At 45.5% G+C, this 12626-nt stretch overlaps 1 protein-coding gene across 1 annotated transcript in view; it reads right to left on the bottom strand.

Annotated features, from left to right (window-relative positions):
* The window catches only part of RAVER2 (ribonucleoprotein, PTB binding 2), a 37596-nt gene that overhangs the window by 4729 nt on the left and 20241 nt on the right, over nt 1-12626 (bottom strand). The window contains exons 4-10 of the mRNA XM_036387675.2: nt 8800-8991; nt 7574-7700; nt 6624-6706; nt 3980-4084; nt 3641-3752; nt 2249-2460; nt 327-438 (exon numbers count right to left, since the gene is read on the bottom strand). Coding sequence (XP_036243568.1) covers nt 327-438; nt 2249-2460; nt 3641-3752; nt 3980-4084; nt 6624-6706; nt 7574-7700; nt 8800-8991 — 943 coding nt within the window. The remainder of the gene's footprint in view (nt 1-326; nt 439-2248; nt 2461-3640; nt 3753-3979; nt 4085-6623; nt 6707-7573; nt 7701-8799; nt 8992-12626) is intronic.

Here is a 12626-nt window from a genome sequence, read left to right as displayed (position 1 = left end):
TGGGAACACAAAGAACAGAGCTGGGATCAACACCTGGCTTGTAAAAAACACACTCATTAGGTTCTATTCTAGGGTTAAAATTGAGATTTGTGCCCCAAATTCATCAGTGCTGCTAACAGTTGGAAGGCTTCTACAAGTCTGTGGGCCTCTGAAAACGCAGCCCTGTTTAAGCATCAGGGTGAATTACTCTGCACTTTTGAGACACACTACAAGATTCCCTTGAGGATAAATGCTGTGGGCACTGGATTTACCAGGCCAACAGGGTAAGTATCTGCCATGCTCTGGCTGTGGAAATCTGCAATGAAATCCGTGGAATGTGGGCTTACCTGGCAGACAGATACCAGGCAAAACACTTGCCAAGTTCAAGTAGGGGTTGGTGCTCAGCCGGATTTCTTTTGGGGGCTCCCCAAGCAGAGAAGTCTGTTTTTTCAAGGGAGTCTGAAAAATGGACAGGGCAGTTTGCATTAAATTCATATAAAATTGGTCAGAAAGAAGGTTCAGTGGCCTAGCAGGGTCTTGGGAAAAGCTTAGTCCTATGAAAGAAAAACAAAAACTTTTGAAATAAAATGAAACTTTTGAAGTCAATCCTTCACAAGTTCCATTTTGTTTCAGCAATCTGGACACATTGCCTCCACTTTTTTCTTCCCAATGGTTTTTGTAGGAATGTTTCTCTTCAGACTGCAAGTTCCTAAAGGATATTACAAAACAAACAAACAAAAGAAAAACTTTTATATGCAAGTGAAGGAATAATAATCACTCGAGCAATTCCAGATGCAGGGAGTGAACATGAAGTACATGGCCAAGACAAAATCAACTCTTTTCATTTGGAGACACAAGGAAATAAAGGCCAAATGTTAGGAAAAATCATTAATTAAGCCCATGTTTCCCCAAAACGTTGGAGTATTGATGTATATTAAAATTATTATTTATTATTTTTATAATGTAAATAATATATATTAAATATAATAATTATTATAAATTATATTTATATGTAAAAAAGGTAAGTTTTCTTAAGGGCAGAAAAAGAATTCTGGAAGAATGAGACCACTTACATCCCATTCCATCATCCTCTCACACCTCACCTCCAAGGGAATAAATAATATTTTTTAAAACTGTTAATTAAAAGTGGAAAATTTATACACACACACACAAGCACCTGGAAACCCACAGCCCCCCCAACCATCAGAACTGCTCCTGATGAATCACAAAATTCAACCCCAAGTTCAATGTTTGCCCTTTAGAAGAGACACTGCCCTGAGATAAATGTTAAATTCCATGATCCAGCCCTGTGAGGCAAACACATGGAGAGGAGCCCTGCAGCACTGAGGAGCTGCCTTTGTTCCTTCAGCTGGACCACCAGGGAGAGCATTGTTCTCTCCCCATCAGCACCACTGCTGAGACCTCCACGTGTGCCCAGGATGATCCTGGGATCAAGGGAATTGGACAGGGGGGACACAGGAGGGGTTAAAATAGAGGGAATTGTATGGGGGGGACACAGGAAGGGTTAAAATAGAGGGAATTGGACAGGGGGACACAGGAGGGGTTAAGAAAGAGGGAATTGTATAGGGGGGACACAGGAGGGGTTAAAATAGAGGGAATTGGACAGGGGGACACAGGAGGGGTTAAAATAGAGGGAATTGGACAGGGGGACACAGGAAGGGTTAAAATGAAGGGAATTGGACAGGGCAGACACAGGAGGGGTTAAAATAGAGGGAATTGGACAGGGGGGACACAGGAGGGGTTAAAATAGAGGGAATTGTACAGGGGGACACAGGAGGGGTTGAAATAAAGGAGGAGGAAAGGAAAGGAGGAGGAAAGGAAAGGAAAGGAAAGGAAAGGAAAGGAAAGGAAAGGAAAGGAAAGGAAAGGAAAGGAAAGGAAAGGAAAGGAAAGGAAAGGAAAGGAAAGGAAAGGAAAGGAAAGGAAAGGAAAGGAAAGGAAAGGAAAGGAAAGGAAAGGAAAGGAAAGGAAAGGAAAGGAAAGGAAAGGAAAGGAAAGGGGAAGAGAAGAAGGAAGAGGAGAGAGAGAGGAGAGAGAGAAGAGGAAGAGAAGAAGAAAGAGGAAGAGGAAGAGGAAGAGGAAGAGGAAGAGGAAGAGGAAGAGGAGAGGAGAGGAGAGGAGAGGAGAGGAGAGGAGAGGAGAGGAGAGGAGAGGAGAGGAGAGGAGAGGAGAGGAGAGGAGAGGAGAGGAGAGGAGAGCAGCAGTGTGTGTGTGTGTGTGTGTGTGTGTGCGTGCAGCGCGCCCTTACCCCCAGGCCGGAGTCGCAGCCCTTGCCGTGCCCCGCAGCTTTGGAGGGCGCGGCCCGCAGCGCCCCGGGCAGGGCCGGAGCGAAGGGCGGCGCTGGCGGCAGCGCCTCGGCTTTGTCTGCAGCGGCGCTGGGCCCGGGCAGAGCCTGTCCGACCATGGGCTGGCTTGGGAAGAACGGCAGCACGCCCATCCCTGCCGCCGCCGCTGCTGCTGCTGGAATGGGAGCTGCGTTAGATGCTGCAGCCAGCCAGAAATGGAGAAACTCTGCTGTTAGATGGGATTTATTACAGAGGGTTTGTTGGGGGGTTAATGAGGGTGGAGGAGAACAATTCCAGATCTCCTGCACTGCTTTTTGTTCCTTCCCCATCCCACAGGCAAACAACTCAATTTCAAGCTGATTCAATAAAACTCTGACTTTTCTAAACATTCCCTGTGATAACTTTCTCAGTGCTTCCTGGCATTTTCAAAGAAAACCTGGGAACAACATCCTGGAGGATGCTGGATGGGAGCACAGGGGGAAACCCCACCTCAGCTGGCAGTGGGAAGAATTCTTTTCACTGAAAAGCTGGAAAATGTTCTCCAAAATGAAAACCTGGGTATTTGGAGGAGCTTTCTGCCCTGCCCTGGATGCCTTTTCCTTGCTCCTGGTCACTGCCATGGCTCAGGGCAGGGCCAGGATTGCAGAACACAGGGAGCAGTGGGGGAAACAAGAGCAGAAAATCCTGCAATGGTTTGGGTTGGGAGGGACCTTAAGGATCATCCATTCCCATGGCAGGGACACCTCCCACTGTCCCAGGGTGTCCAGCCTGGCCTTGGGCACTGCAGGGATCCAGGGGCAGCCACAGCAAATCTGGGAATTCCATCCCAGCCCCTGCCCACCCTCCCAGCCAGGAATTCCTTGCCAACACCCATCTAAATCTACCCATTTTCAGCTTAAATCCATCCCCTGTCCCCAGTCCCTCTGCAGCTCTCCTGGAGCCCCTTCAGGCCCTGCCAGGGGCTCTGAGCTCTGCCTGGATCCTTCTCCTCTCCAGGGGAGCACCCCCAGTATCCAACTGATCCTTCCTCATAAATACTGAGGGCATCAGTGGCACAGAAATTTGCATTCCAAATTGACACCTGTCACAGACTGGCTGTTAAAACTCATTTCTTAATAAAATGAAGGCAAAGAGCAAATTTGTGGTGCCTCTTCAGCAACTCCCATTTACCTGCTTTGAAAAACCCCACAAAATGTCACCTCTAAATAAAAGCATATTCCAAGTGTACCAAAGAAGGAATAACTGAGCTAGCAGAGGGTTGAACAAGCTGCTTTTGTTACACAGGGAGAAGGTCAGGTGCACAATGTGAAGCTGGGCATTTCTAGTGATCTGGGATGAAATGAAATGTCATTTACACTTGAGAGCTTCTCCTCGTGCTGCCAGGCCTGAGCTCACTGCTGGCATCACCCCTATGCCCAGCACTGTCTGCAGCAGCATTGTTGGAGGCTCTCCCAGCAAACCTGGTTTCTAAAAGGAAGAAGAGAAAACTGTGTAAATCATTAAAATAATCTGCTCAGAGCTACTTTTTACAACTTCCACACTCTCAACCTCTTCAGCTCCGCTGAACTGTTCAAGGATCACAGAACCAAGAATGGGTTGGGTTGGAAGGGAACTTAAAGATCACCTGATGCTAGAAATGATTTCTTTTAGGAATTATGGGATGCTCAGAGGGAGGCAGAGCTCTGATGCCTTACACTGTTTGCCTGCATGTTCTCCATCTTCAGCAGCTGCTGCTGGGGCAGGGGCAGGTGAGCAGGGCTCTGCAGCAGCAGGCTGGACGTGCTCCCCAGGAGTGAGCTCTGAGAAAGGATCAAAACAAGGGTTAGCTGGCAGCCAGGCAGAAATGCTTGAAGAAATTAAAGATTTTGAGTTAAGGCAGCAAATGGAAATAATTTCCTCCACAGAACTGATTTTGCTTCAGAGAAATACCCAGCTATGTTTCCCCCCACAACACAACAATCCACATGAAATCCTACTCCAGAGGCATTAAAACCTGACAAATCACAGTGCCTGCACATTGGCAGGTCTATCAAATATTCACATTGCTCATTCAGAATATTCTGGATCAGTTTGCCACCACAACTGAGCCACTGAATTAACAACTTTGGGGCACCCTCTCCAGACTCTGCCACTGGCATAGTCAACATTATGAGCTCTGGCCAGCTCTGAGGCTTAAAATAAACTTTAAAAGACATCATGATTTATGCTACAGGCCTGGAAGTGCCTGGCAGCATCATCTGCCAGTGAAATGCAGGTTGTTCTATAGGGTGTTGTACAAAAATAAGCAGACAGGACACTGTGATCATGCCAAGTTCACCCTTTATTGTTTTTTATCACCAAACCCAGGGAATGAAGAGTGCAAAACATCTCCCAGATATTTCCAAGCCTTGGCTGTGTCTGGGTGGCAGGCTTAAATTCCTTAAAGAAAAAACCCTTTATGACTGAAATATGATCTTCTGGGCTCAGAAATGTGCTTTTCCAAACAAAGATGGGCCATATCTACATTAGTTATGCATCTATTTGAACTGTCTCAGTGATTTCCAGGAGAAATGATGCAGGGCTGGTTATTGTCACCAGTGCCAGGGGCTGCTCCTTCTGAACTTGGCTCCAGCAACAAAGCAAAGTGGTTCAATTGCAAAACTTTCAGAAATGAAAGAGTGGAAAAATCAGTTTGGTCAGAATCCTCAGGGGAAAGGCTCTGGGTTAATCAAGATTTAACAAATTGCTGGATGACTGAGGAAAACATCCCTGAGAAAGCTGAAAATGCATCATTTTGGAGCAGGACAATTTATAACTAAGAGAAATTAAGAGAAACAAGTTGAAAAGTAGGCTACCTCAAGCTGAAAAATTACCTTCAAATTCTCTCTGTTGAACCCTTTTTAAATAACTATTTTAAAATATTTATTCTCATTCTGTTACTTCACAAAGCCCTGAATATAAAAGAGAAACCTAAGACTTGCAGGGAGCTAAACCAGCGTGACTGGGGAGGGCTTTCAGTGACAACACTGAATTTCAAAATAAAGAAATAAACAGATCAACAAAACAGTGACCTGCTTCTCTGGCTTTAGAGGACACCCCAAAACAAAGCACCCAAGAAGAAAAAAATGTGCCTTAGAGAAGAAATTGGGATCATCAAATCCTTCTAAAATTCAGGTTTGGAGCTCATCGAATGACAGGAAGCTCCCAGGAAGAGGAGATGAGATTTTAAACCTCTGGGCAGAGAAAACACAAGAGTTGTTTGGCTGCAGCTCTCCCAAGCCAAAAACCACTGGAAAAGCCTTTGGATCATCATCAATCCCACTGTTAATTGTGGAAAACATCCCTGGCTCCAGCTGGGAGCACCAAACACTCCCAGTGCCTTCCAAAGGCTGAAGAGAGAGCAGCAGGAACTTAAACAGACCAATTGAAAAATGTCATTTCAGTTAAAAAAACCCCTAATAATTATGTATATTTTATATGGGGCAAAATTAAGCAGAATTTATTCAAAATTAATATATTCACCTACCAGTTTTTAGAGAAAAAATACAAGAGCTCAATATACATAACACAGGGAATATTCCTGCATTTTAGTTGGGTCATTTTAAAGATCTCTGTGTTTGTCAAAAGAACTGCAGAAATAATTGATGCTGAAGGGGATTTTATTTTTAAAATGGAAATTTCTGAAATATCAGAAATAATAAGGCCAAGGGTTGGACTCCAGTCCCTCGTAGGTATTTGTGTGAATCCCTACCATGAATATTAAATTCAATTTTTGGCTCCTGGCAGAGCTGGAGAAACCCCTGAGAGCAGCACAGCTCAAGGCAGAAATTCTGGCTGTGGGTGCATTTTCCCTCTCTCCATTTCTAGCACAAACCCATCCCAAAGATCCTTCCCATTTTCTCTCAGGAATTCTGGTGCCCATCTGGAATTCCAGGAGAACTTGGGGGGGTTTATCAGTAAGAAATAACACCTGCAAATCTCTGGTTTTTATGGCACATGCAGCACATTTGGAAGCTTGAAAATGAAGCTGAGGCTGCTGAACTCGTGGGTTTGAATCAGATAAATCATAAAGTGTGGATGAGCTGCTCCAAGAGAAAGGGATGTGCCAGGCTCCTTGAGACCTCATTCCAAGAGGGGTTTTTCTGCCGGTAATGACAAGTTTTGTCTACATTGGCAGGTTTGAAGTCCAAAATTTAGATAAAATAACTCAATTTTGGACAGTTAGCACTGCCTGCTCCCCCATCTCATAGCTTTCCTTAGAGCTCCAACAAGAACACTTGATTTTAGCTTTAATTCCTTAAAACTTTAGGATCTCTCCCCAAACACCTCTTTTGATGACAGTGGTTTTTTGTCACATACCTGATGAACTTTATTCAACTGCAAAAATGGTGGCCCAACTGCTGAATTTATGAGGTGAGGTAAACCTGCAGATGCTCCAAGAACTGTTTAAGAAACACAGCAAAAAATCGAGTATTTTACAAATTAGGCAAGTAAAAGTCTTTAGAATTATCCTGTATTTTTAATTTGCTTTCCAGAAAATGTTCAGGTGTACAAGGGTCACTGCAAGGCAACAAGGAACTCGTTTAGGTTGGGAAAGGTTATGAAACCTTTTGATGTAAAATTACCAGAATGTGAGAGCTCCTCCACACCTGAGAGTTTCACTCCTGAGCTGATTGCAGGCTCAGCTTTATCTGAAGTGCTTTAAATTCAGGTTTAGCTCAAGTGTTTCTGCCCTGAAGTGGTCACCTCACACCCCATTTCTGGGTTTCTTTGTAGCCACACTCTCAGCTCTCCCCCACTCGATGTCCCCATCACCTGTTCCTGTTCTGAGCACTTTCACCCTTTGAAATGTGATTAATTAGGGTTTATGTTTATTCACTTCCTAATTAGAGCACATAAATGTTTCTGGCTGATGCTGTAATAAATACTCTGCACAGCTGTGGCAGCAGCCAAAAGAATAAAGATTTACATTGGCAACAGGAGAAAGACTCAGGCTGCAAAACTCAGATCTTAAATCAGATTTAAGTTTAGCCAAGCCTTGCAGAAGACATTTCTTTCTAAACCCATTTCTAATATGAATATTCAGAGCCCACAGAGTTCACACAAGGGTATTTGCAGGAGCACTGAATTTTACCCACACACAAGAGCACCTCTTGCTTTTGCTTTCATAAAAGCTGAAATTACCTGCACAAACACACTGCAACAGTGTCTGCACAGAATTTTAAATATTATTTCTACTTAATTACTCTGCAAAAGCCTTGCAGCACTAAGAACAGGCTTTGATTCTGCATTATTTCAGAGCAGCTTACCAGGTTTAACAGCGTGGCCACGCAGCTGGGGCTGCAGCAGCATCTGCAGCATTGCTGGATTATTGAAACTTTTCATGATCTGCACTGGATTTGGCTCTGGAAGCAAGCCTTTCCTATTGTTCCTCATCTCCAATGAAGAGAGAAAAAGTGTTAGAAGCAACAAAACACAATGAATACATTTCAATCCCTCAAACTCCAATGGCAATGTACACATTTCATCTGACACAGAAAAAACCCCATTTCCTTCCCCGTTTCCTGCTTTTTTCCCCTCAAATGAAACACCTAACAAATGATTCCAACAAAATTTCAAGCACATTTCTTTTTTTCCTTTAACCCCAGAGTTATCAGTACAGGAGAATAAGAAATGTTGCCATGAGCACCATATCCTGTAGCAGACTTCTCCTGTCTCTTACAGAGAAGTGCCTGAGCAGGCTGGAGAGAGGGAACTCTGCTGCCTCTCCATGTAACACTGATCACATCCAATTCTCTAGGAAATAATGTGATAAGACATGTGGGTGTAAAGAGCTTTCTTCTACCTCGAGCATGAAATGAACCTATTTCTCCTGCCTTGAAATTTATCTTAAAGCTGACAAATTCTTGCCTCTCTGTTTGAAACCGAGTTTTAGCTCGTCCAATGACTCATTCCCAGTCACTTTTGTTTTGAGCTGGAATGATTTCTCTTACAGGAGATTACATTTAATAAATCCCAGAGCTATGTGGGTGCAACTTTGTGGGATTTTTATGGATATTTATTAATCTTTTTCCTGGCCATCTTTGCCTAGGAAGGAGCCTGAACTGGGCTGTTTATACAGAGCTCCAGAATGGTTTGGGTTGGTTAAAGCTCTTTACCATGGGCAGGGATCCAACAGCACTGACCCCACGGAATCACAGAATTCCAGAATGGTTTGGGTTGGTTAAAGCTCTTTACCATGGGCAGGGATCCAACAGTGCTGACCCCATTGAATTCCAGAATGGTTTGGGTTGGTTAAAGCTCTTTAACATGGGCAGGGATCCAACAGTGCTGACCCCATAGAATTCCAGACTGGTTTGGCTTGGGAAGGACCTTAAATCCCACCCCATCCCACCCCTGCCATGGCAGGGACACCTTCCACTGTCCCAGGTGCTCCAACCTGGCTCTAAAAAAGCCAAAACGCTCCCCAAGCCTGGCTCCTTCTCCCAGCTCAGGCGTGAGGAACTCATCCCACAGAGCTTTCCAGGGATCTCACCATCCTCTGGGCTGCTATCAGAGCTGCCAAGGTGCTCCTGCCCGGGGCCCCAGGGGCACAGAAGGACACCTGGAGCCTCCTGCCGTGGATGGTGGCCCCGTCCATGGCCCCCCGCACGCTCTCCGCCTGCTCCGCGCTCTCGTACTCCAGCACGGCAAAGTCCCCGCTGCCGCCGTCCTCGTCCTGGGCAAACTGCAAGGGAACAGCTCCAGAGCCAGGGAAAGGGGAAGAGCAGGAGGAAAGCAGCTCCAGAGCCAGGGAAAGGGGAATTCCAGCAAGGGAACAGCTCCAGAGCCAGGGAAAGGGGAATAACAGCAAGGGAACAGCTCCAGAGCCAGGGAAAGGGGAAGAGCAGGAGGAAAACAGCTCCAGAGCCAGGGAAAGGGGAATAACAGCAAGGGAACAGCTCCAGAGTCCATGGAAATGGGAATTCCAGCAAAGGAACAGCTCCAGAGCCCATGGAAATGGGAATAACAGGAGTAAACACAGCTCCAGAGCCAGGGAAAGGGGAATAACAGCAATAAAACAGCTCCAGAGCCAGGGAAAGGGGAATAACAGCAAGGGAACAGCTCCAGAGCCCAGGGAAATGGCAATTCCAGCAATAACAGCTCCCAGAGCCCATGGAAATGGGAATAACAGGAGGAAAACAGCTCCAGAGCCCATGGAAATGGGAATTCCAGGAGTAAAACAGCTCCAGAGCCAGGGAAAGGGGAATAACAGCAAGGGAACAGCTCCAGAGCCCAGGGAAATGGCAATTCCAGCAATAACAGCTCCCAGAGCCCATGGAAATGGGAATAACAGGAGTAAAAACAGCTCCAGGGCCAGGGAAATGGGAATTCCAGCAATGGAAAAGCTCCAGATCCCATGGAAATGGGAATTTGAGCAACAACAGCTCCCAGAGCCCATGGAAATGGGAATTCCAGCAGGAACAGCTCCCAGAGCCCATGGAAAATGGGAATTCCTGCAGTAACAGCTCCCAGAGCCCATGGAAAATGGGAATTCCCGCAGTAACAGCTCCCAGAGCCCATGGAAAATGGGAATTCCAGCAGTAACAGCTCCCAGAGCCCATGGAAAATGGGAATTCCAGCAGTAACAGCTCCCAGAGCCCATGGAAAATGGGAATTCCAGCAGTAACAGCTCCCAGAGCCCATGGAAAATGGGAATTCCAGCAGTAACAGCTCCCAGAGCCCATGGAAAATGGGAATTCCAGCAGGAACAGCTCCCAGCCCCCCATGGAAAATGGGAATTCCAGCAACAACAGCTCCCAGATCCCATGGAAAATGGGAATTCCAGCAGGAACAGCTCCCAGAGCCCATGGAAAATGGGAATTCCAGCAGCTGCCCTGCAGGACTGTACCTGTCCCTTGCAAGACCCTGCACAGCTGACAGAACCAAGGTCAGTATTTCCCCCCAAATCACGAGGTTCTTTCTATAAACACTGGAAATAAGTTGCATATCACATCTTCATCTCTTTGGCATTCCTGTTTAGAGACTCGTGGTTATCTCTTCACGTTATCTGCTCATCCCTTTCCTTATCTCTTCCATTCCCACCTCCACTTCCATCCCACCTCAGGCAGACCCTCAGCCATGGAATGCATCCATCACACATTTAAACAACAAAGCAGGAATGAGAAGCAAACTGTAAATACAGCTGGATGCTACAGCCAGTTTTGTTTTGCAGGATCATCATAAACTCGTTCTTCTTCATTTTTTTCAGCCTGCCATATTCAAAGTGCTGCTCATCAGGGTGCATGACAGCTGCTGAAACATGCAACAATGCAAATTCCAGCAGGATCTGGTGCCCTTTGGGAGCAGGGGAAGGCTGTGGTTGTGGGGAATGCCAAGAGAAGATGCCAGACTGATCAATCAAGCAGACTGGAAAAGGGCTTACGTGGCAAACACTGCCCTGGCCTTTGTGTGCAGACTTTGGGAGAGAATGAGCAGATTTAAATCAAACAAAAAAACAGGCTGAGAAGGGAGGGATGAAGCTTAGGCAAAAATATCCAGTCCCAGATGAATGGGAATGATAAACTGATACCAGCTCTGGTGTGGAAGTAACAAAACCTCCTCCAGATTGCACTGGATAAAAACAACCCCAGCCCCACAAACCCCCCTGACAACTGAAATATGAATGTCAAAAGAGGGTGGTCAGATCTTTACTGGCACTGTTACTGCCTGGCCTCTGGGCAGAGCTCTGGAGAACAGATATTTCACATATAAACACGTTTTATATTGATATTTTATTTTGATACCAGTTTAGGTGCACTGGCAAAGACCTGAGGTGCTGCTGATAAGAAGGGATTGAAGCTATGGAACAGTTGTATTTTAGTTTCAGCTACAATGAAACACAGTTCAAATCTCCCTTAACATGTCCCAAGTGCAGCCACCAACATTCCTGCAAAGGATTCAGGAACTTTCCAACTTCCCAAGTAAACAGGTACTGAAAAAAGCTCTTTATTCCTATCCAGATCAGGGTGGAGACCTTTCAGTGACAATTTAAAGTTGACAGAAGAAAAGAATGAGGTTTTCTGATCCATTCTGTTGAAAGAAAGGACAAAACACATTTTTCCTAATATCCACATGCAAGTATCTAGCTTCAGCTCCTCCTGACAGAACATTTCTGTTGTCAATAGAGGAGAAATCAAAATGATTTTTTTAAAAAAAGGTAACTTTGGAATAAGATGAAAAAACCTAAAGTTTATTTCATGAGTTCAGGTGACAATTTTGGGCAAAGGATTGTGATGAAATACTGCTTGAGCTCCCAGCAGAACTAAGGCATGGCAGCACCACAAGAGCTGCATTAAAGTTTTCCAGAAAAAAACCAACTTTTCTCAGTCATTCTCTACAGAAATTCCCCCCAAACTGAGGTTTCTGCTTCCCCATCCTCTCCCATTTTTTCTGTCTCTACCCACCCCATCACATCCCACCTCTTTGCTTTTTCCACCTTTTCTTGGGTCTTCCTCCTCCTCCTCCTTTCTTTATCCTCAATTTTCAGGCTGTCTCACTGATAAACCCCTAATTAATTAGCATCCATTCTCTTCCCTTTTTCACCTATTTAATCTGAACTGTTTGTTTTCCTACCTCCACCCTCCTGTATTTTATAGGAACTGACCTAATGCAGACACTCTCCTCACCCACACCAAGTATTACCCAAGATTTATTATGATTTAAAAAGGCCAAAAGTCAATTTTTGAGTGTTTCTAACTGCCCAGCAGAGCTCTGTCAGTGAATCCCATCTTTCCCCAAGAAGTCTGTTGTTCTTTGAAGCTCAGAATTTTTAAAGGATGGTGAAAATTTGTTGGGGGAGCTGATAACAGCCCCCAGATTATTTGACAGCTGGGAAAAAAAAAAAAAAAGCCTGAAGGAAAAGACTTAAAAGGATCAATCTGTTCAGCTAATTAAACAAAGATTGAGCAGGAGACTTGAGTCCAGCATTTAATACCTTCTTACAGGAGGAAAATAATGGGGGGCAGAAGCTCCTTAATTCAGGCATCAGCGAGGTGAGGCTGAAGCCAGACACATTGCCAGGCTCCAGACCAAAACAGGCAGGAATGGGCATTTCCTGGGAAGAGTTCATTCCACTTTATTCACCTCCTGCTGGGTCTGGATCAAGCCTAAGGACCTCCTCTGGCCAGGCAGAGCTTGCTGGGGCAGGGAAAGAGCCCTGAGGAGGGGAGGGCCCGCAGGTGTCAGGCTGCAGATCCTGAGGGACCTTCTGCTCCACCTGCTGGGAGCCTCCGGGTGCTCATCCCTCAGCATGACCCCTGAGCAGCCTTCCAAGAGACTAAAGGGACAAAACCAACACAAAACCAGCCCTGCCACTGCAGT

Source organism: Molothrus ater, chromosome 9, assembly GCF_012460135.2.
Source record: "Molothrus ater isolate BHLD 08-10-18 breed brown headed cowbird chromosome 9, BPBGC_Mater_1.1, whole genome shotgun sequence".
NCBI lineage: Eukaryota > Metazoa > Chordata > Aves > Passeriformes > Icteridae > Molothrus > Molothrus ater.
This window is presented reverse-complemented; position numbering and strand designations above follow the sequence as displayed.